This window comes from Anomaloglossus baeobatrachus, chromosome 8 (genome assembly GCF_048569485.1).
Source record: "Anomaloglossus baeobatrachus isolate aAnoBae1 chromosome 8, aAnoBae1.hap1, whole genome shotgun sequence".
In the NCBI taxonomy this organism is placed as follows: Eukaryota; Metazoa; Chordata; class Amphibia; order Anura; family Aromobatidae; genus Anomaloglossus; species Anomaloglossus baeobatrachus.
This window is the reverse complement of record NC_134360.1, coordinates 207,908,652-207,931,547: the sequence shown is the minus strand read 5'-3', so window position 1 is coordinate 207,931,547 and position 22,896 is coordinate 207,908,652. Positions and strand designations below refer to the sequence as shown.

The 22,896-nt window shown below is 47.6% G+C and overlaps 1 protein-coding gene across 7 annotated transcripts in view; it reads right to left on the bottom strand.

Moving 5' to 3' along the window:
• SSBP3 (single stranded DNA binding protein 3) overlaps window positions 1-22,896 on the bottom strand; it is a 68,865-nt gene that overhangs the window by 12,287 nt on the left and 33,682 nt on the right. Inside the window, exons 5-15 of one of the 7 annotated variants that reach the window (XM_075320116.1) lie at window positions 18,252-18,341; window positions 17,633-17,713; window positions 17,082-17,141; window positions 16,869-16,932; window positions 16,713-16,789; window positions 15,424-15,479; window positions 15,282-15,330; window positions 14,143-14,181; window positions 13,878-13,932; window positions 13,712-13,782; window positions 1,239-1,317 (exon numbers count right to left, since the gene is read on the bottom strand). In XM_075320116.1, the coding sequence (XP_075176231.1) occupies window positions 1,239-1,317; window positions 13,712-13,782; window positions 13,878-13,932; window positions 14,143-14,181; window positions 15,282-15,330; window positions 15,424-15,479; window positions 16,713-16,789; window positions 16,869-16,932; window positions 17,082-17,141; window positions 17,633-17,713; window positions 18,252-18,341 (721 nt within the window). Of the gene's footprint in view, window positions 1-1,238; window positions 1,318-13,711; window positions 13,783-13,877; window positions 13,933-14,142; window positions 14,182-15,281; window positions 15,331-15,423; window positions 15,504-16,712; window positions 16,790-16,868; window positions 16,933-17,081; window positions 17,142-17,632; window positions 17,714-18,251; window positions 18,342-22,896 lie in introns of all 7 variants that reach the window. The other 6 variants (XM_075320117.1, XM_075320114.1, XM_075320115.1 and 3 more) reach the window with 6 other exon arrangements.

Genomic DNA, 22,896 nt, shown 5'->3' with positions numbered 1-22,896 from the left:
TCCAAAATGGCAGAAGACGGCAGGAGGCGTCTCCTAAAGGAAGCCAGGTTCTGAGAAGTTGGGGCCTAAATTTTGCAGGGACAGACCGGTGAGGCCAACAGGACCCACGGCATCTCCATCTTGAAAATTGTCGCTGGGAGAGGAGAGAAGGGAAACCTGGACCAGGACAGATGGGTAACCCCCGCTGCCCGTGTGGAAAGGGAGGTATCTGTTGAGATGCAGTCTTAATTACAGAGTGGGAGACTGTTCCTTCCCCTTTCCCTTCATAGCCATTTCGCTATGGTGAACGATCAGGCTGGGGATGGAGGGCGAGGACCGTCCACGTAGCCGCCCTGAGACACTCTGGATGGGTCACGAGAAGTAGTCTCCAAGGATGGATATGTCTCCTTCCCCTTTCCCCCCATAGCTGTTTCGCTAAGATCAATGATCAGGCTGGGGATTGATGAGAAGGAAAAAGAGGGGGGGATTCAGCTCACCCATTTAAAGTCCATTAATAGTGGTCAGTGCACGGGCAAAAAACAGGCTGGCTCCTGAGTAGTGGTTCCAACAGAATTCAAGGAAGGGGTTGTCCTGCACCATCCGAGTTGACTTTTTAATCCACGTCAGACTTAATTTCATAAGAAATCACTTTTATTGTGCATATTTAAAATCATGCTTAAAAGCACGTCTTGTCTTGCGCGTTTCAAGTTGCTGAGTAAGAGCTCTTAGGAGCGTGAAACGCGTAAGACGTGTTTTTAAGCATGATTTTAAATATGCACAATAAAAGTTACTTCTTATGATATGAAGTCTGACGTGAATTAAAATGTCAAAATCGGATGGTGATGGGCAACCCCTTTCACGAATTGATGAGAAGGACCGTCCATGTAGCTGCCCCGAGACACTCTGGATGGATTATGGGGGCAGGGTCCTGCCCGACAGACCAGAGAGGGTACAATGTGGATCAGACGATACTGTTCTGTCTCTATGGTGGGAAATCTGGGTGAGCAATTACACCGTTGTCCAAGTTACAAGCTGTATCTGAAAGAACGTGAAAAGACAAGTTGTGGTAGAAAGGGGTCTGAGAGAAAACCAAGCTAAAACTCTGAGGAGCTAATTTTTTTTTTTTTATTGCCTAGTGTCAGTCTCCTAGTGGAAGCAGCAAACACCCGTGGTCTCCTGCGCCCCCCTAATGAAGCAAATGAGAAATCAATTTTTAGAATTGACGGCCAATAACACACACACACACACACATCACTTACCTAATGAGCCGTTCATATGATGAGGCTCCATCCCACCCATTCCTCCCATGGGTCCATCTGAGCCCGGCCCCATTGGAAACTAAGCAAAAAAAAAAAAAAGTTTAGTATGCAGACCATTATTATTACCGCACAGCCTTCTGCATTGGGAGGCCACCATTTTCAGCTTCATCTTTATATCCTGGTACCTACATTTTATATTTTTAGACTTTCCTGGCTTATAAAGGGGGAGCACTATCCCTTTATAAAAATCAGCCGTCCCACTGACCACTGCGGGTCCAGCTGAAGGGAGACATTAAGCATTGTGCACAACAAGCAGATTAATTTGAAGTATTTTGGGAGTTGTAGTGCAACTCTATATACACATAGACGTATTTTTTGGCACTTAATATAGAATTTTTAGTTTCTTGAAGTATAAAACTAGAAAGTATTGATGACCACAAATGAATCACATTATGCAGTGGCAGTATATATATATATATATATATATATATATATATATATATATATATATATATTATAATATATATATATATATTATAATATATATATATATATATATATATATATATATATATATATATTATAATATATAATATATATATATTATATATATATATATTATATATATATATATATATATATATATATATATATATATATATATATATATATATATATATATATATATATATATATATATATATATATATATATATATATATTTTCATTTATTATAACAAAAATGTATATATTATACATTTTTTTTTAAATGCCGCAGGTTGGAAAATTACAATTGTTGAACAAATATATTATACCGCTTTGAATATATATCAGAGAGGTATAATATACATTTGTTAAACAGTCGTAATTTTCAAACCTGCAGCTTTTCAAAAAAGAAAATAAAAAAAGAAGGGAATTTTGTTTACTTACCGTAAATTCCTTTTCTTCTAGCTCTAATTGGGAGACCCAGACAATTGGGTGTATAGCTACTGCCTCCGGAGGCAGCACAAAGTATTAATACCTCGTAAGAGAGCCGTAAAACGGCCTCTTCCTACAGGTGCGCAATCGCCGCCTGAAGGACTCGTCTACCTAGGCTGGCATCCGCCGAAGCATAGGTATGTAACTGATAGTGTTTCGTGAAAGTGTGCAGGCTCGACCAGGTAGCCGCCTGACACACCTGCTGAGCCGTATCCTATCCTGGTGTCTCAAAGCCCAGGACGCACCCACGGCTCTGGTAGAATGGGCCTTCAGCCCTGAGGGAACCGGAAGCCCAGCCGAACGGTAGACTTCGAGAATTGGCTCCTTGATCCACCGAGCCAAGGTTGATTTTGAAGCCTGTGACCCTTTACGCTGGCCAGCGACAAGGACAAAGAGTGCATCCGAGCGGCGCAGGGGCGCCGTACGAGAAATGTAGAGTCTGAGTGCTCTCACCAGATCTAACAAGTGCAAATCCTTTTCACATTGGTGAACTGGATGAGGACAAAAAGAAGGTAAGGAGATATCCTGATTGAGATGAAAGGGGGATACCACCTTAGAGAGAAAGTCCGGAACCGGACGCAGAACCACCTTGTCCTGGTGAACAACCAGGAAAGGGGCTCTGCATGACAGCGCTGCTAGCTCGGACACTCTCCGAAGTGAAGTGACTGCTACTAGAAAAAACCCTTTCTGCGAAAGGCGTGAGAGAGAGAAATATCTCTCATTGTCTCGAATGGTGATTTCTAAAGAACCAGCAGCACCCTGTTCAGATCCCAGGGTTCTAACGGCCGCTTGTAAGGAGGGACGATGTGACAAACCCCCTGCAGGAACGTGCGTACCTGTGGAAGTCTGGCTAGGCGCTTCTGGAAAAAACACAGAGAGCGCTGAGACTTGTCCCTTAAGGGAACCGAGCGACAAACCCTTTTCCAGTCCAGATTGAAGGAAGGACAGAAAAAATGGGCAAGGCAAAGTGCCAGGGAGAAGAACCCTGAGCAGAGCACCACGACAGGAAAATTTTCCACGTCCTGTGGTAGATCTTGGCGGACGTTGGTTTCCTAGCCTGTCTCATAGTGGCAATGACGTCTTGAGATAATCCTGAAGACGCTAGGATCCAGGACTCAATGGCCACACAGTCAAGTTGAGGGCCACAGAATTGAGATGGAAAAAACGGCCCTTGAGATAGCAAGTCTGGTCGGTCTGGTAGTGCCCACGGTTGGCCGACCGTGAGATGCCACAGATCCGGGTACCACGACCTCCTCGGCCAATCTGGAGCGACGAGGATGACGCGGCGGCAGTCGGCCCTGATCTTGCGTAACACACTGGGCAACAGTGCCAGCGGAGGAACACATAAGGGAGCTGAAACTGCGACCAATCCTGAACTAAGGCGTCTGCCGCCAGAGCTCTGGGATCTTGAGACCGTGCCATGAACGTCGGTACCTTGTTATTGTGCCGGGACGCCATGAAGTCGACGTCCGGCACCCCCCAGCGGCAACAGATCTCCTGAAACACGCCCGGGTGAAGGGACCATTCCCCTGTGTCCATGCCCTGGCGACTGAGATAATCCGCTTCCCAGTTTTCCACGCCTGGAATGTGAACTGCAGAGATGGTGGAGGCCGTGGCTTCCACCCACATCAAAATCCGCCGGACTTCCTGGGAGGCTTGCCGACTGCGTGTGCCGCCTTGGTGGTTGATGTATGCCACCACTGTGGAATTGTCCGACTGAATTCTGATCTGCTTGCCTTCCAGCCACTGCTGGAACACTTTCAGGGCAAGATACACTGCCCGTATTTCCAGAACATTGATCTGAAGCGAGGACTCTTGCTGGGTCCACGTACCCTAAGCCCTGTGGTGGAGAAAAACCGCTCCCCACCCTGACAGACTCGCGTCCGTCGTGACTACTTCCCAGGATGGGGGTAGGAAAGATTTCCCCTTCGCTAATGAAGTGGGAAGAAGCCACCACCGAAGGGAAGCTTTGGTCGTCTGAGAGAGGGAGACGGTCCTGACGAGGGACGTCGGCTTCCTGTCCCATTTGCATAGGATGTCCCATTGAAGGGGACGCAGGTGAAATTGCGCGAAAGGGACTGCCTCCATTGCTGTCACCATCTTCCCCAGGAAGTGCGTGAGGCGCCTCACGGGGTGTGACTGGCCTTGAAGGAGAGATTGTACCCCTTTCCGTAGTGACTGCTGTTTGATCAGCGGAAGCTTCACTATCGCTGAGAGTATGAAACTTCGTGCTAAGATATGTCAGCGATTGGGCCGGTGTCAGATTTGACTTTGGAAAAATGATGATCCACCCGAAACCCTGGAGAGTCTCCAGGGTAGCGTCAAGGCTGCGTTGGCATGCCTCTAGAGAGGGTGCCTTGATCAGCAGATCGTACAAATACTGGATCACCGAGTGACCCAGGGAGTGTAGGAGCGCTACTACAGTAGCCATAACCTTGGTAAAAACCCGTGGGGCTGTTGCCAGGCCGAACGGCAGTGCCACGAATTGCAGGTATTCGTGTCCTATGGCGAAGCGCAAGAAGCGCTGGTGCTCTGGAGCAATCGGTACATGGGGATGAAGGGAATTTTGTTACTTACCGTAAATTCCTTTTCTTCTAGCTCCTATTGGGAGACCCAGACGATTGGGTGTATAGCACTGCCTCCGGAGGCCACACAAAGCAATTACACTAAAAAGTGTAAGGCCCCTCCCCTTCTGGCTATACACCCCCAGTGGGATCACTGGCTCACCAGTTTTAGTGCAAAAGCAAGAAGGAGGAAAGCCAATAACTGGTTTAAACAAATTCACTCCGAAGTAACGTCGGAGAACTGAAAAACCATTCAACATGAACAACATGTGTACCCGAAAAACCACCAAAAATCCCGAAGGACAACAGGGCGGGTGCTGGGTCTCCCAATAGGAGCTAGAAGAAAAGGAATTTACGGTAAGTAACAAAATTCCCTTCTTCTTCGGCGCTCCATTGGGAGACCCAGACGATTGGGACGTCCAAAAGCTGTCCCTGGGTGGGTAAAGAAATACCTCATGTTAGAGCTGCGAAGACAGCCCTCCCCTACGGGGAGGCAACTGCCGCCTGCAGGACTCTTCTACCTAGGCTGGCGTCCGCCGAAGCATAGGTATGCACCTGATAATGTTTGGTGAAAGTGTGCAGACTCGACCAGGTAGCTGCCTGGCACACCTGTTGAGCCGTAGCCTGGTGTCGTAATGCCCAGGACGCACCCACGGCTCTGGTAGAATGGGCCTTCAGCCCTGATGGAACCGGAAGCCCAGCAGAACGGTAGGCTTCAAGAATTGGTTCTTTGATCCATCGAGCCAGGGTGGCTTTGGAAGCCTGCGACCCCTTGCGCTGGCCAGCGACAAGGACAAAGAGTGCATCAGAGCGGCGCAGGGGCGCCGTGCGGGAAATGTAGATTCTGAGTGCTCTCACCAGATCTAACAAATGTAAATCCTTTTCATACCGGTGAACCGGATGAGGACAAAAAGAAGGTAAGGAGATATCCTGATTAATATGAAACGAGGATACTACCTTAGGGAGAAACTCCTGAATGGGGCGCAGCACTACCTTGTCCTGGTGGACCACCAGGAAGGGAGCCTTGGATGACAGCGCTGCTAGCTCAGACACTCTCCGAAGAGACGTGATCGCTACCAGAAAGGCCACTTTCCGTGATAGTCGAGAGAGTGAAACATCCGTCAGAGACTCGAAAGGCGGCTTCTGGAGAGCAACTAGTACCCTGTTCAGATCCCATGGATCTAACGGCCGCTCGTACGGGGGGACGATATGACCAAACCCCCTGCAGGAACGTGCGTACCTGCGGACGTCGTGCTAGACGCTTCTGAAAAAAACACCAATAGCGCCGAGACTTGCCCTTTAAGGGAGCCGAGCGACAAGCCCTTTTCCAACCCAGATTGCAGGAAGGAAAGAAAAGTAGGCAATGCCAATGGCCAGGGGGACACTCCTTGTACAGAGCACCAGTAAAAGAAAATCTTCCACTTCCGTGGTAGATCTTAGCAGACGTGGGCTTCATAGCCTGTCTCATGGTGGCAACGACCCCGTGGGATAAACCTGAGGACACTAGGATCTAGGACGCAATGGCCACACAGTAGGTTCAGGGCCGTAGAATTCAGATGGAAAAACGGCCCTTGGGACAGTAAGTCTGGCCGGTCTGGTAGTGCCCACGGTTGACCGACCGTGAGATGCCTGTCGCCAGAGCTCTTTGATCGTCATGAAAACCGGGACCTTGCTGTTGTGCCGATTCGTGAAACCCGTCCGGATGCAGAGACCATTCTCCTGCGTCCACTCCCTGGTGACTGAGGAAGTCTGCTTCCCAGTTTTCTACGCCCGGGATGTGAACTGCGGATATGGTGTATGCTCTGTCTTCCACCCCTAGCCGAATCCGGCGGACTTCCTGGGAGGCTCGCCGACTGCGTAATCCGCCTTGGTGGTTGATGTATGCCATCGCTGTGGATTGTCCGACTGAATTCGGATCTGTTTGCCTTCCAGCCACTGCAGGAAGTCTTGCAGGGCCATATGCAATGCCCAGAGCTCCAGACAATTGATCTGAAGAGTGGACTCCTCTGAAGAGAGTCCTTGATCGTCTGAGAAAGGGGGACGTTCCTGTGTAGGGACATCGACTTCCCCTCCCATTAGCGAAGAATGTTCTATTGAAGTGGACGCAGATGAAACTGCGTGAAAGGGACTGCCTCTGGATGAGGTGTCTCCTTGAAGGAGAGACTGCACCCCCGTCTGTAGTGACCGCTGTTTGTCCAGTGGAAGCTTCACCATCGCTGAGAGAGTGTGAAACCCCAAGCTAAGATATGCCAGCGATTGGGTTTAACTTTGAAAAGTTGAGGACCCACCCGAAACTCTGGGAAGTCTCCAGCGCCATGTTCAGGCTGTGTTGGCATGCCTCTTAAAAGAGTGCCTTGACAAGTAGATGGTCTAAGTAAGGGATCACAAGGTGACCCTGAGAGTGCGGGAGTGGTCCCACTGCTGCCATGAACTTGGTGAAAACCCGTGGGGCTGTCGCCAGACCGAAGGGTAGGGCTACGAACCGAAGATGCTCGTCTTCAATAACGAATCGTAGCAAACGCCGGTGCTCTGGAGCAATCGGCACGTGGAGATAAGCATCCTGATGTCTATTGATGCTAGGAAATCTCCTTGAGACATTGAGGCAATGACGGAGCGGAGGGATTCCATCCGGAACCGCCTGGTTTTCACGTGCTTGTTGAGCAGTTTAAGGTCCAGAACGGAACGGAAGGAGTCGTCCTATTTTGTCACCCCGACCAGATCGGAGTAAAAAGTGTCTCTTGTTCCTGAGGAGGAACCGGGATTACGACTCCTACTGCCTGCAGCAGAGCCTCGGCTCGGCCGGTGAGGAAGTTTTTGCGACAAACTGTCTCTCACCCACCGGCCATTGACCTGTGGCAGTTAAATGTCGCCAAAGCGGGGGAGTCTGCCACCGACCGCGGACGCGGAGAGAGAGGGCTGAAAGTCATGAGGAAACCGCCTTGGTAGCGGTTCCTCCGGCTGCCTTCTCCGGGCGTGATTGAGCCCGCCAGGAACCTGCGCCCCTCTGAGCCTTTTGAGTCCTGTTGGACGAGGGCAATTGGGACGTGCCCGAGCCTGGGAAGGACCGAAACCTCGACTGTCCCTTCTCCTGATGGGTCTTGTTTGATAGCTGGGGTAAGGAAGAATCCGTACCCTTGGACAGTTGAATGATTTAATCCAACCGCTCACGAAACAGTCTGTCACCAGATAAAGGCAATCTGGTTAAGCACTTTTGTGGAAGCAGCATCTGCTCCAATCCCTTAACACTAGGAGCGTAACAACACGGAGTTGGCGGACGCCACTGACGTACGGCTCGTAGAGTCCAGGACAGCATAAACAGCTTGAGTCGCAATGCCGACATTGCGAGGTGAAGGACGCTACTGCGGCCAAGATGTACATATGACCGCGTCCCTCTGCGCAATACTAGCTGAAATAGCTTGGAGTGCCTCTATGGCTGCGAATGCCGGGGCAACCGACCCGCCGATAGGGCTATCTGTCTGTCAATGGCATCTTTAAGTGAAGTCCCATCTTCCACTGCAACTATAGATCTAGCCGCAAGCCTGGAGATTGGGGGATCCACCCTTGGAGCGCTTGAGCACGTCAGGGGGGAAGAGACAACGCGTATCTTCAATACGGTTGGAGAAACGCTTATCGGGATAAGCGTGGCATTCCTGGACTGCTTCTCTGGAGTCAGAGTGACCAGAAAAGTACTCAATATACGCTTGAGATACCGAAATAGGGATTTCTTCTGCTGTGAAGCTGACCCCTCCACTGGAGGAGTTGAGGGAGAAATACCCAACCTTCCATTGATGGACGCTATAAGATTATTCACTATAGCGTCACCATCCGGTGTATCCGGATTGAGAGCGGTCTCAGGATCAGAGTCCTGAACAGCTATGGCTGCCTCATCATACAGAGAGTACTGTGATGAAGTCGAGGGCCGTTCTTAGGGAGCTCGCTTAGGCCGTCTGGGACTGTCGTCCGTGTCAGAGCCTGCACCCTGGGATGCATGGGACCCTCCTGGAGCCATGATTTGTTTCGAAATCAGGGTGGCCAGGGGCATTGAATCAACATTGCCCAAGGTCTGTCTGGACTGCAAAGTCTGTAAGATGTTAGTCATAGCCACAGACAATATATCAGCGGAAACTGCAACTCCGTCCCTGTCCCTGGACAGGGATCACAGGTGGTTCTTTTGGCCACCTGTAGCAGAGACCCCGTTGAGTAATTGCACACACTGGGGGTCCTGGAACAGTCGCATGCAGTACAAGCCGCATAGAAAGCCTGTGCCTTGGCACCCATGCTTTTTTTTTTTTTTTTTTTTTTTTGCTGTCGCTGTCTAGCCATCTAGGAGCATTAGCCAAGAATAGCGACCGTACAGTGCAATGTATAGCATACAAGCATGAAGTACAATAAACACTTCAGCACATGCAATCCAAGCAGCATTGAAAGCTTGTGCCTTAGCACCATTGCTGTTTGCTGCCGCTGTCTAGCCATCTAGGCGGGTAGACAGCCAAGAATAGCCCTTACAGTGCAATGTAAAGTATACAAGCATAAAGGACACATGACACTGCAGCACATGCAAGACAAGCAGCATATAGAGTCTGTGCTTTAGCACCCCTGATCTTTTGCTGCTGTTTCTAGGTCTGCATCCTGAATAGCGACCGTACAAAAGTACAACAGGACACTTCGGCATTAGTGGGTCAGCACTTTAGTTGCCGCTTACCGCCCGCACAAAAGCGGGTGTGTGGCGCCGGAATCCTGTGCTGGTAGCTCAGTGTCTCAGTTTTCCCGCTCTGCGTGCCGGAATGGCTGCCGGCGTCCAGAGGAGAGGGGCGGGCCGAGGGCGTGCCCGAGACAAGAGCGGGAACCCGGCGCCCACTGTGTCTAGTAAAGGGGGCTGGAGAATGCAAATAAGGCTCCAGCCCTCGGCGCTGCTATAGAACAGCGTCTCTCCCTGTCCCTGAGTGACAGGGTGGGGGCGGGAACGAAGCGGCGCTAGGCCGCAAAAGCCGGGGACTAAAGTTAGAAGCGCCGCCGCCGTAAAAGCGCGGTCGGCGCGTCCCCGGCGCACTACAAGTCGCAGCTGCGCCGCCGCTCCAGGGGCGGTCGGCGCGGCGGTCCCCACACGTAAAGTCCCCCAGTAATCTGCAGGGACTATAAGCCCAGCGCACAGCGCTACAGTCCCCAGCGCACTAGCACACCCAGCAAGCCTGGAGTGTGCGTGGCCTGCCATACGGGGACACAGAGTACCTGAAAGTTGCAGGGCCTTGTCCCTGAACGGCACTCCCGCTCCACATCCAGCAGGTTCTATGGGTCTGTGGATGGAGCCCGGCCTCAGGGCTTGGTGGCCGGAAAGATCCCACTTCCTCAGAGCCCCTCAGGGGGATGGGGAAGGAAAACAGCATATGGGCTCCAGCCTCCGTACCAGCAATAGGTACCTCAACCTTACAAACCGCAAGTGGGGTGAGAAGGGAGCATGCTGGGGGCCCTAGTATGGGCCCTCTTTTCTTCCATCCGATATAGTCAGCAGCTACTGCTGACTGAACAGTGGAGCTTATGCATGGATGTCTGACCTCCTTCGCACAAAGCAGAAAACTGGTGAGCCAGTGATCCCACTGGGGGTGTATAGCCAGAAGGGGAGGGGCCTTACACTTTTTAGTGTAATTGCTTTGTGTGGCCTCCGGAGGCAGTGCTATACACCCAATCGTCTGGGTCTCCCAATGGAGCGCCGAAGAAAAGCATTTTTGATATCGATTGATGCCAGGAAATCTCCTTGGGACATTGAGGCGATGACGGAGCGGAGGGATTCCATCCGGAACCGCCTGGTTTTTACCCGTCTGTTGAGCAGTTTCAGGTCCAGGACAGGACGGAAAGACCCGTCCTTCTTTGAGACCACCAACAAGTTGGAGTAAAAACCGTGGCTCTGTTGCTGAAGAGGAACAGGGATCACCACTCCTTCAGCCGTCAGAGTGCGCCGCGCCTGCAGAGGAGCCTCGGCTCGCTCGGGAGGCGGGGATGACCTTAAGAATCGAGTCGGGGGACCAGAGGTAAACTCTATCTCGTAACCGTGAGACAGAATAACTCTCACCCAGCGGTCTTTTATTTGCGGCAGCCCGGTGTCGCAAAAGCGGGAGAGCCTGCCACCGACCGAGGATGCTACTAGCGGAGGCCGAAAGTCATGAGGAAGCCGCTTTGTTAGCGGCGCCCCCGGTGGTCTGTTTAGGACGTGACTTAGACCGCTATGCATCAGAGCTCCTTTGTCTTTCTGAGACCTTGTGGACGAGGAGAATTGGGACCTGCCCGCGCCCCGAGAGGAGCGAAACCTCGACTGCCCTCTCCTCTGTTGGGATATGTTTGGTTGGGACTGGGGTAAGGATGTATTCTTTCCCTTGGATTGTTTGATGACTTCATCCAGACGCTCGCCAAACAACCTGTCGCCACAAATTGGCAAACTGGTTAAGCGCTTTTTTGGAAGCAGAATCTGCCTTCCATTCCCGTAGCCATAAGGCCCTGCGGAGTACCACCGAATTGGCGGCCGCAACCGCCGTACAGCTCGCAGAGTCCAGGACAGCACTAATAGCGTTGCCGAGGTTTGGGAGGTAATGGATGCCACTTGTGGCGCGGCCGTGCATGTGGCTGCTTCAATTTGCGCTTGACCTGCTGAGATAGCTTGTAGCGCCCATACGGCTGCGAATGCTGGGACAAAAGAAGCTCCGATAGCTTCATAGATGGATTTCAACCAGAGCTCCATCTGCCCGTCAGTGGCATCTTTGAGCGAGGCTCCATCTTCCACTGCAAGTAATGATCTAGCCGCCAGTCTGTGAGATTGGAGGGTCCACTCTGAGACACTGAGTCCAACCTTTAACCACGTCAGGTGGAAAAGGACAACGTGTATCCTTAAGGCGCTAAGAAAAAACGCTTATCTGGACAAGCATGGTGATTCTGGACTGAATGGTCTAGAAACATACTCGGTGTACGCTTGGGGAACCTGAAGCGGAATTACTCCTGCTGATAATCTGACTCCTCCGCCGGAGGAGCTGAGGGAGAAATATCCAGCATTTGATTGATGGACGCAATAAGATCGTTCACTATGTCGTCCCCGTCTGGAGTATTACGATTGAGAGCGCCCTCAGGATCAGAATCCTGATCAGCTGTCTCCGCATCATCAACCGGAGATTCCCCCCGCTGAGACCCTGAACAACATGATGTCGAGGGAAATTCTAAGCGAGCCCGCTTAGTCGGTCTGGGGCTGGGGTCTAAGTCAGAACCCTCAGCCTGGAATGTATCCCGGGAGGACATTGTTGGTCCAATTGAGGGGGGCCAGGGAACAATGATTCAACAGAGTCCCTTTGCTGAGATACCGGCCTGGACTGCAAGGCTTCTAGTATCTCAGCCATAGTCTCAGAGAGTTTTGCAAACTCCATCCCCGTCACTAAGGACCGTGTCAACAGGTGTCTCCCCCTGGGCCCCTCTTAGCAGATGCTCTGGCTGAAGAAGAGTCACAGGGGCCACACATTGCACACAATGAGGGTCAATGGGACCTGCCGGCAGCTGGGTCGTACAAGCGGCGCAGGCAGCATAATAATCCTGTTTTTTGGCACCCCTGTCTTTGTGGGCGCCATGCTATTGTTTTCCCTGATTAACACAAAAGGGTAAATAGCCATAATGAACTGTGCTCATACAGTGTAAAGTATATAGTAATAACACAGAATGTATCAATACACTACAGCACCATGGGGCTAGCACCAACAGGTGCTGCTTACCAGCCGCCTAAAGCGGTTGTGAGGCCACCAGAGACCGTGTCTGGGTTTCCCAGGGTTTGTCCCTCTCTGCAGCGTCGGAGGAGCTGACAGGAAATGGCTGCGGCGTCCTGACGAGAGGAGGGAGCCGTGGGCGTCTCACACAGTGCACAGTGAGGGGAGTGGAGTATGCAAAGCATGCTCCAGCCCTCATGCTGCTCGTTTGTCCCTCTCTTCCGTGCAGCGTCCCGCCCTTCCCCTGCCTGTCAGGGTTGAAAGCGGGAAAAAGGAAGCTAGGCCGCAAGAAAGCCGGGGACTCGAGTATAAGCGTCGCCGCCGTAAAAGCGCGGCCGACGCCGAAGTCCCCGGCGAACTACAAGTCCCAGCCGCGCCGCAGTTTCACATGGCAGCGGCGGTTAGCGCGGTAGCCCCTACATATAAACACACTCAGCGACGCTGAGTGTGTAATGGCACATATAGACCCGGTCAGCGCCGCGGTCCCCGGTGCACTATCACACCCAGCAAAGCTGAGGTGTTGCCGTGCGCGGTCCCTACAGGGATACAGAGTACCTTCAAGATGCAGGGCCATGTCCCTGAACGGAACCCGGCTCCTATCCAGCAGTCTCCACAGGAGTTGTGGATGAAGCACGGTCTCAGTGCCTGGAGACCGATAGGATCCCACTTCACCCAGAGCCCTGAGGGGGATGGGGAAGGAAAACAGCATGTGGGCTCCAGCCTCCGTACCCGCAATGGATACCTCAACCTTAACTACACCGCCGACAAGAGTGGGGTGAGAAGGGAGCATGCTGGGGGCCCTATATGGGCCCACTTTTCTTCCATCCGACCTGGTCAGCAGCTGCTGCTGACCAATCTGTGGAGCTGTGCTGTGCATGTCTGCCTCCTTCGCACAAAGCATAAAAACTGAGGAGCCCGTGGGAGCACGGGGGGTGTATAGGCAGAAGGGGAGGGGCTTAACACTTTTGAGTGTAATACTTTGTGCTGCCTCCGGAGGCATAGCCTATACACCCAATTGTCTGGGTCTCCCAATAGAGCGACAAAGAAAATATATCGTATATACATTATATAATTTTTATATTTTTTTTTTTCTTTTTCTGGCGCTGCCAGAGCATGCTGGGAGTTGTAGTTTTGCAGCAGAATAACCAACCATGTTGTACGACTTCCTCAAATCTAAATGACAGTCTGATGGACTTACATTCGAGCGGTTCCCTGTCGGCGGACCAGGGTTTATCATTGTGTATATATTGTCACTTGAGTTTGTGGATTCTGAAAAACAAAAAAAATATAAAAACAAATATTAATCTGGTATTTTGGATCTCTATATTACATATTACATAAATATATAATACAAGCATCTATACCTGCAGGACTGGGCATGATGGGCGTTCCGGGGGGTCCTCCGCCACCAGGTGGGCCCTGTGAACATATGAGCCATACAATAGTCACCATCCATTAGCACCATTCTTAGTAGGAAAGACACTGGCCGATTGTCAGAAACTGATGGAAATGAGTTTTCTAAAACTAGCACTTTACCTTTTGCTAGGACTACATCCCCCCCCCCCCCTTTGAATAAAAATGAACAGCTATAGTAAAGTGGATAACATCCCAGAGGCTTCTATCACTTACCACATATGTGCCAGGCGATGACGATGAATATGGAATCTGCTAATAAAAAAAAAAAATAATAATTATTGTATGTCATATCATTTTTCACTTTATGGTTGCCCTATCTGGTAGGTTTACACCATAAACGTGGGATCGGTGCGGGCCCCGTGCTCGCTTATCCCACGCCTCCATCTATCGTATTTATTACATGTCCCGTGAATACGCAAAGTATGTAAAAGCCTTTAATAGTAAAGTACGTTAAATATACAAATGTATCCATAATTGCCAATCTTGGGCTCTGTTCACACCAATGTACATAAACTTGGCCGAGGCCTATAAAGGCCAAACGTGTCAAAATAGTGCAATTTAGTTAAATGCTTTGGGTATAGGAATACTTTTTCTTCTGTATTGACAATGCGGAGCCCCAAAAAAAACAAAAACAAAAAAAAAAAAAAACAACTACATTCAGAATATTCTTGCACCGGGATGCAACGGGATATATATATTTTTACTATGGCTCATTTCTGGACATATACATTTTATGCGCGGACTGCTGCTGGTGCGGCGGCATCTCCAGCGGCTGGACTAGCGCTGCAGGTCTAGAGGCGACTTCAAATAAAGCCGCCCGGAGTCATCACGTGCGCAGACTGAGCTCTCGGCTCAAGCTCTCATCTGCGCATGTGCCATCTCCGGCCCATTAAGCTCCCTCCAGCAGACTTCAGGAACATGGAGGTGGCGCTTGCGCAGATGGAGATCTCTGCTTCCTATTGAGCCTATAGCTCAATCTGCACTGACTCCGGACGCCATTTCTTTGAAGCCCTCACCGCGCACAGCCACCGCAGAAGCTGCCCCAGTTTCTGGGACACCCACCGCCCCTGCCTCCTGTGACTCCACTACCGCTACTGCCCCCTCTGGTAAGACACCACCGGATTACAAAGTGGACCCCCCCTTTTTTTTCACCCCACTTTTTTTTGCTCTGATTTTGGGGCGAGTCTTATAATCCGGTGCGTCTTATAAAATGAAACATACGGTGTATAACTAATATGAGGCTGTTCGCGTTTAGGTCAAGAGATCCACGATCGGGCTGGGAACACGTACTGTAAATGCACGCAAAATGAAAAGCAAAATATATCAACTCTGCACCAATAAGTTGGACTTACCGAATTTGCACTATTTGGATTTGGCCACGGCCTCCCCGCACCAGGACCCCTAAATTATTAAAAAAAAAAAAAAATAAAATTAAATTTATTCCAACAGAATAAAAAAACATCACCCCCGCTCCCGAGACGCCCTCCTGCTTACATGCTCATGCCGGGCCCTAATGAATTGGGTGGTGGTCTCATCCCGCTTCCATAATTCTGCAATGATAACCAAGGATCAGACTACGGTAACGGGGGAGGGGATATCATCCGGAAAGAAATGGAAGAGAAGAAAACGAGAGGGTTAGTCACACACAATAACATGCCGTCCAGTAATTGCACAACTACCGAATTCTGATGCAGACCAAGCAAATTATCATAATTAGCCGACGCAGGACATGATTAATGCCGCCATTGATCCACAGAAACCGGGCACTAATGGCTTCAGGCATCCCTCCTCCCCGCGGGGTTTGTCGCCTGTCACTAGAGGCTCATCCTTTTCTTTGTAAGTTGTTGCAGAGGTCATATGTCTATCAATGCTACAATACACCCATCTGCCTATTACCTATGCCCGTTTTTCAGGAGCCATACAGATGACGAGCCGCCACCTCATTATCAATTATTAATAAATTCCACCAAAACAATCATTTCGACCCTGTGCCTTTCATACCCTTTGATAACCTTTACTGCTGCAACAAGTTTGAAAGTATATGGACATATGTTGGGCTAAAAATTATTTTTTTCCTCATTTAGGTTCTATTAAACATTTTCCACTATTTCGTTTTTACATGTTTTGTGTCCCTGCACAAGGAGTTAACTGAGAATCGGTCAGCGAGCTTGCAATTCTGTCTATTTACTTGATCTCCGTTCAGCTGATATAGGACTACATGAGGCTCAGATCAACGTTAATATGGTTTGGGAAGGGGAGTCCTCAATCGACACAGAGGAGCTCATAAAAAGGCAGCGAAAAGTTAACTCCACTCAGTAACGAGCTCACTGAGTGTTTCTCAGTTAAATCTCTTGATAAAAAAAAAAACAAAACAAAAAACTACTTTTAGACCTATAACAACTATATTGCAGGAAAATATAAGACGAGGCCGGCAGTTGTATAGTATTATTGTACGGATATTGACGTTGTTCCAGCCCGTAGAGTACAGAAGGTGCCATCTTTGACCCAGGTATACGACAAGAAAATGATTTTCTGCTATTTTCTGCCCTCGGCACAGCTCTGCATCCCTCGCACCGCTATTATGGTGTTAGCAGGGAATCCTAGATCTTTTTAGCAGCTTTATTTTAGGATACGTAAAAGCCTAAAGTTAGGAATCCCTGGGAGTAGGAAATAGGAACGCTAGTAAAGTAGCAGCATGCGGAACGATTATTAAAAGGGATAAAGCATGGACGTAGAAGAATTAGTGGTTAGAAGAAAAAAAAAAATATCACAGAGATGCTCACCTGCGGCCCCGGACCCATGGGGCCCATTGGTCTAGGGGGATTCATCCGCTGCATGGGACCTCCCATACCAGGGTGTCCTTAAAAATAAAAATACACATTATTAAGCTGCTCCATGTGATCTGTGCAATAGGCGCCCTCTGTATTGTAAGGGGTTACCTTGTCGAGTTGGATCCATGGAGTTTGGTAACAAAGGCTGTGATCCTGGGACGCCCCCTGGTGGCTGTAAGAAATGAAGATTAGTCATACATTAATAAGGCGATGTTCACATGCACCACTTTTTTTTTTTTTCCATTATCTCATTCTAGTTTTCCAATTTAACAAAGTTTATCTATAAGATGTCAGTACATGCGGACAATTCATTTTTCTCACCTGGCTTCCCATTCTTATGTGAGGCCTGGGTCCGCCACCATATCGAGGAGACATAAAAGGCTGAAAAAATAAAAAATAAAAAAAGGAGTAAAAAAAAAAAAAAAAAGCTATGTGCAAAGAAACTGGGAACTTTTGGAGCACCATGTAAGGTCTATAAGAATATGTCCATCTACCGTGGGCCCTTAATACTAGTCTTATGTCAGAGAAAGCTGTGTGACCCCTCGGGCACCACAGCCCCTGCCCCCACCTGCAGGCCGCCCCCTGCACCATCACTGCATTTAAAAAGGGGCCACATTCTTTTAGAAGCAGCACCATCCCTAATCTTGGATTGTGCCAGGTACTGCAGATTATCTCCATTTACATTACTGGCACTGAGTGGCAATACCAGACACCCCATCCATGGTCAGGGGTTGCACCGTTTCTAAAAGAAAGCAGCCCTTTAAAGTTTTTAGTTTAGGAGGGGGATCTGAGGTGCAATACCAGATGAAAACTGGGCATGTTGGTGGCGCTGTTGTACAGGAGCAGAGAATGAATGGGGGTTAAGCACTTACCTGACTGTGAGGACCCATCATATTGGGGTTGTGAGGAGGTGGCTGTGCATGAGGCGATGGCTGTGACCCAGGAGGCCCCTGCTGAAAACAAAAGCAGCGGCTTAGTGACTGGCACAACATCATCATCCGGTGCAAATCGTCGGCTAATTGTTGATAAAAGCTCTTGGCGGGCTTTTCTAGTCCCGCAATATTTATTCAGTTAGAGGCTGGTGTGCGCAGATGGAGCAGCGCGCGCCCGGTATCATATCTGGTCGCTCTCGGTGGAGCAGACTCCGCAGCTGTGACGCTCCGTGAGCAGAAGCTGGTCCCATGAACCCTCTGCCAGAGACAGCACGGCTAGTTACCACCAGCAGTTGCCTTAATTAAGAGAAATTAATTAGCCATTTTGCAAGCATTTGTTTAACAGCTTTGCTAAACATTAATGCCACTGATAATTCCTGCTGATTAGCGGGTCCTGTAATTAGCAGAGGACGGACGCCGCGGCACCTGTACGCCCACTAATCGCAGATCTGGCTGCTGCACAAGACGACATTCCTGCTGCAAAGCCGGAGCGGCTGCTGAACGCTCGCCCCAATGCAAAACCTAAAAAGGGGGCAACTGGCAGAAGAAGGCATCTTACCTGGAAAAATCCAGGGGGGATCGGCCCTCCCGGCATGCCATCATTTGGGGGAATGTTACCAAGCACTGGGCTCGGGGCGGCTGCTGCACTCTGTGGAAGGAAGAGAGAAGAAGTCAGAAATGTAAAGCAGAGGTAAGCAGCCGGGGAACTACAAGGGCCAGCATGGATCTCAATACTGTACAGACATTTAAAGGACCACTAAGGGTATGTTCGCACATCAGATTTTTGCTGTGCGGCACAATCCCATAGACTTTCATTAGCGCCGGATTGTGCCGCATGGCCGTGAGTTCTCTCCAGTTTTTGCTGGATGCGGCATATTTAGCTGATGCGGCGACTGGATGCACAAAGCGTTTTTAGTCTGCGGCGAAAAACCACATTGCGCTGGATAAGCCTATGGACGACTGATGCGGTTTTTTGAACTGCGCATGCTCAGTATCAAACCGTATCAGTCAAAAAACGGTCGGGCCGCATAGAAAAACTTATGCAACGGATCCTTTTTTTTTTTTTTGCCGCATCCGTTGCATAGTTTTTTGAGCCGGATTGTGCCTGATGCAAAAAAATTGATGTGTGAACATAGCCTAAGTCCATAGGGTTTGACAAGAGGGCTTTATTAAAGTCAGTCCTTCATCAGATAAATGGCTGATAACTGATTACACTAACTTTATTATTATATTACTAAATTATCACGAAATACTTTTGTATCAAGGTGAAACATTCTGCATCACAGACATTCAACTAATGGAAGTTTGTGAGGGAGTATTTATATATTATATATTTATACATAAGCGTACATATAAACACACACATACTGTGTGTGTGTCAATTATATATATATATATATATATATATATATATATATATATATATATATATATATATATATATATATATATATACACACACACACACATACGTATATTATATTAAATATACACATTATATTTATTTATATATATATATAGAATGTAAGCCCGCAAGGGTAGGGCCCTCTTCCCTCTGTACTAGTCTGTCTACTGTAACTTGTATACGTATTTTGTATGTAACCCCCTTCTCATGTACAGCACCATGGAATTAATGGTGCTCTATAAATAATAATAATAATAATAATAATAATAATAATAATAATAATAATAATAATAATAATAATAATAATAATAATAATAATAATAATAATAATAATAATAATAATAATAATAATAATAATAATAATAATAATATATATATATATATATATATATATATATATATATATATATATATATATATATATATATATATATATATATATATATATATATATATATACACATATACATATATATATATATATACACATATACATATATATATATATACACACACATATATTATATTATATATACATATACACACACACACACACACACACACACACACACACACACACACACACACATTTAGTTTTTATGCCTTGTGTCACCTCAAACATTTCATTTTCCAGCAATGGAACTGTGAGCTTTTTTAATTATTTTATTAATTTATTTATTTATTTTTTAATGTGGAACCTTTCCAGGTTAAATTAGCTGTTTTGATTACCTATTTTTGGGGAAAGAAAACAAGAAAAAAACATAAAAAAAACGAAACACAACATAATACAGGCATTTATAGGGGTTTTTCCTTTTACTGCATTTACCATGTGGATTCACTTTATATTTTCATAGCTTTACGGATGCGGCAATACTGAGTTGGCTCTGTTTTGTGATTTGGGGGGGGGGGGGGCCCGGGTGAGAAAAGGGTGGGGTTAAAAAACTGATCTTGAGATCATCTGATTCCACAGGATTGCACTATATAGTAAAGAAAATCTACCTTCATGTGAGTACAAAGATGGTAGTGATGAAGGGTGTTTGAGCAAGCAATGGGCGCCAAACATTGCCATGTGCATATGGGAACCGAATAAATGCCACCGCTGGAGATTAATGGTGGTGTATGAACGGTAAAATAACAGACGGGAACTCATTCCAGAAACCCATCTCATTGGTTATAGAATGCACATGTACCTACAATGGGAAAAGGTTAGCAATTTTTTTTTTTTTTTTTTTTTTTACACACACACACACACACACACACACACACACACGGAATGATCTTAACATCAAAGACTGACCCTCTGTTGAACCCCCCCATTATGCAATCAATTGACGACATCTTGTTTGATAGCATCTCAACCACAACAGTCAATTATTAATGATTGTCTGCAGCGGTCTCAAGTCCCCAATATACAAGACACCTTAACTTTTGATACAGACGGGAACCATGGGAGCAACTACTTAAAAAATGGGTAATAATACTTAGATCATTGTTAGATTAAGGCCCTGTGCGGACAATGCGTTTTTTTACCGCGGTTTTGCTGCAGAAAATGTTCATAACCTTGCTACAGTCTTTCCGCAGCAAAACCTATGGTAAAAAAAAAAAAAAAAAAAAAATATATGCTGTGCGCACACTGCGGTTTTTTTTTTCACTTACAGGTTGTGCTGAATGTTTTCTGCAGCATAAAGAATGTGCATGTCACTTCTTTTCTGCAGGTACCTGTGGTTTTTGCCATAGATAATGGTAAAAATCCGCAGGGAACAACCTGCGGAAAATTCATGGCAAAACCACGATAAATCCGCGGTAAAACCACATGCGGTATGCTGCAGTTTTTTACCGCGGGTGCGGTAATCTTTCACAGGATGCGGCATTTTCTTAAGAAAATTCCATTTTCTAGTGCGCACAGGGCCTCATTCTCTCACCTTTGCTGGAAATACTATAAATTGCTAGAAAATACCATTAAAAAAAATTATATGAAGAACATTTTAAAGTCCTGAATCAGAACCATAAACCATATGATAATTGTGCCTGACCACAATCCAGCAGCAAAAAACAACCAGCGATCCCTCCTTCGGCCAGCAGAGGGCACTGTTGTACCAGATGTGCTCAGGCTCAGCAGGAGATCAGCATGAGTGTCACAATGCCATTAAAGAGCGCCAATCAGCATAACAACACTGGGTGCAATAATGTGCCGCTATATACATCCAGTCCGGCCCGCTCTTTGCATTACAACACCCTGATTTATCATGGAAAATAACTTGCTTTTGTCAAGCACCCTCCATGGTGAAGAGGCCATTAGCCTCCTTACATCCTGCCTCATGTTACAGCCCACATGTATGGCATTCCTGTACTGATACAGATCAATACTGATCAGCTGAATGTATACAATGTGTACGCTGTAATAGGTTGGACAGCAAGACCCAAAATGCAACCACACACAGGAGATGGGCATGGATCTCCGAGCGAGCGGGCGCTGTCTGCTGCCTCCCATGACCTAATGGCAGCTGACAGGTTTAGCTGGCGGTGCAGTCAGGTAGGTTTAATTGGAATCCCGCTAAGTCTGTTATCTAATTAAAATAATCACATCATCTTCAGTCAGCGAGAACTGTCACACCTGCTGTTCTCGGAGCAGACGGCGGCCACTAGAAAGTCACCTGATATCAGGTCAAACAGCCGGGAGTCCCCCTCCCCGACCCAATATCAACTATGGGGTTTAAAGGGAGTTTTCCACACACCATAAACATCACCATTTATTGTTGTTTTATTATTTATTATATCCTAAGGAAGAGAAAAGATGAAAGTTTGGTCATTATATGATTTCAACTTATAGAAATATTGGAGTTTCTCTATTTGGCTGCGGCGGCCATTTTTTGTTCTTTTCACAATGACAACAGGAAGTGCAGCCATATTTGTTGTTGAATCAGTTTTTTTGTAATGATTTACGACTATATAAGCTGACAGAATGTCGCTAGGCTGTCAAAATCTAATACACAAAGTCCTGAAGATCCCCTTTAAAAAGGTGACCACACACTTTCAATAGCAGTTAGCAGAACGCTTATTGGTCTATTCTTCCGGACTCCCAAGAACATATGGAGTCAACCGAACATGTATGAATTATTGAGTGTTGAGGAGAGATTAAGGACCACCATACACAGACTAAAGTCAGCAGAATGTGTGTGAGGGTCTCCAAGACGCAAGATGCTGGAGCAAAAGTGGAATACAGTGGCTCTTCTTTTTGTTTGGCGCTGTGATAGGTTACAGCCAGACTCCTCTGCCATAAAAAACACAGGAGCGAATGTCCAAGCCGAACATAGTGTATGGGGAGCAGGCAGGCGGTGGATTGGGTGAAGACAAATTGTTTGACCGACTGCTCTCTAATGTGCATAAGACTGACAGCAGCCAATCATTAAGGCTCTGGCAGGATTGGCTGCAGCGTTCATGTCCCAGATACACAGGAAACCTTCACTTTTGGTATCAATGTGGACCATGAGATCAGCTGGTTCAAGAAAAAAAGTTGGGAGAAACTTTTCCCCAAGAGGAATGTTCACAAGAACCTCATTACTAATGGTCTTGGGTGAAGGCAGGAATATCAGCCCCGATTGCCCACGATACCGTTAGTTCAGGCAATGAGATCCGCAATCAGTCTACAGGAAGAGTTAACTAAGCGCCATCAGCGAACTCACTATGAAGAACTGAGAGGCTAGATGAAAGCATTACAAGCTTTTTCCAAACACCTCCCAACTAATTTATCATCACAGGCCACTGTACAAATCAAATGTGCAGCAAGCAAGAGCCTAGA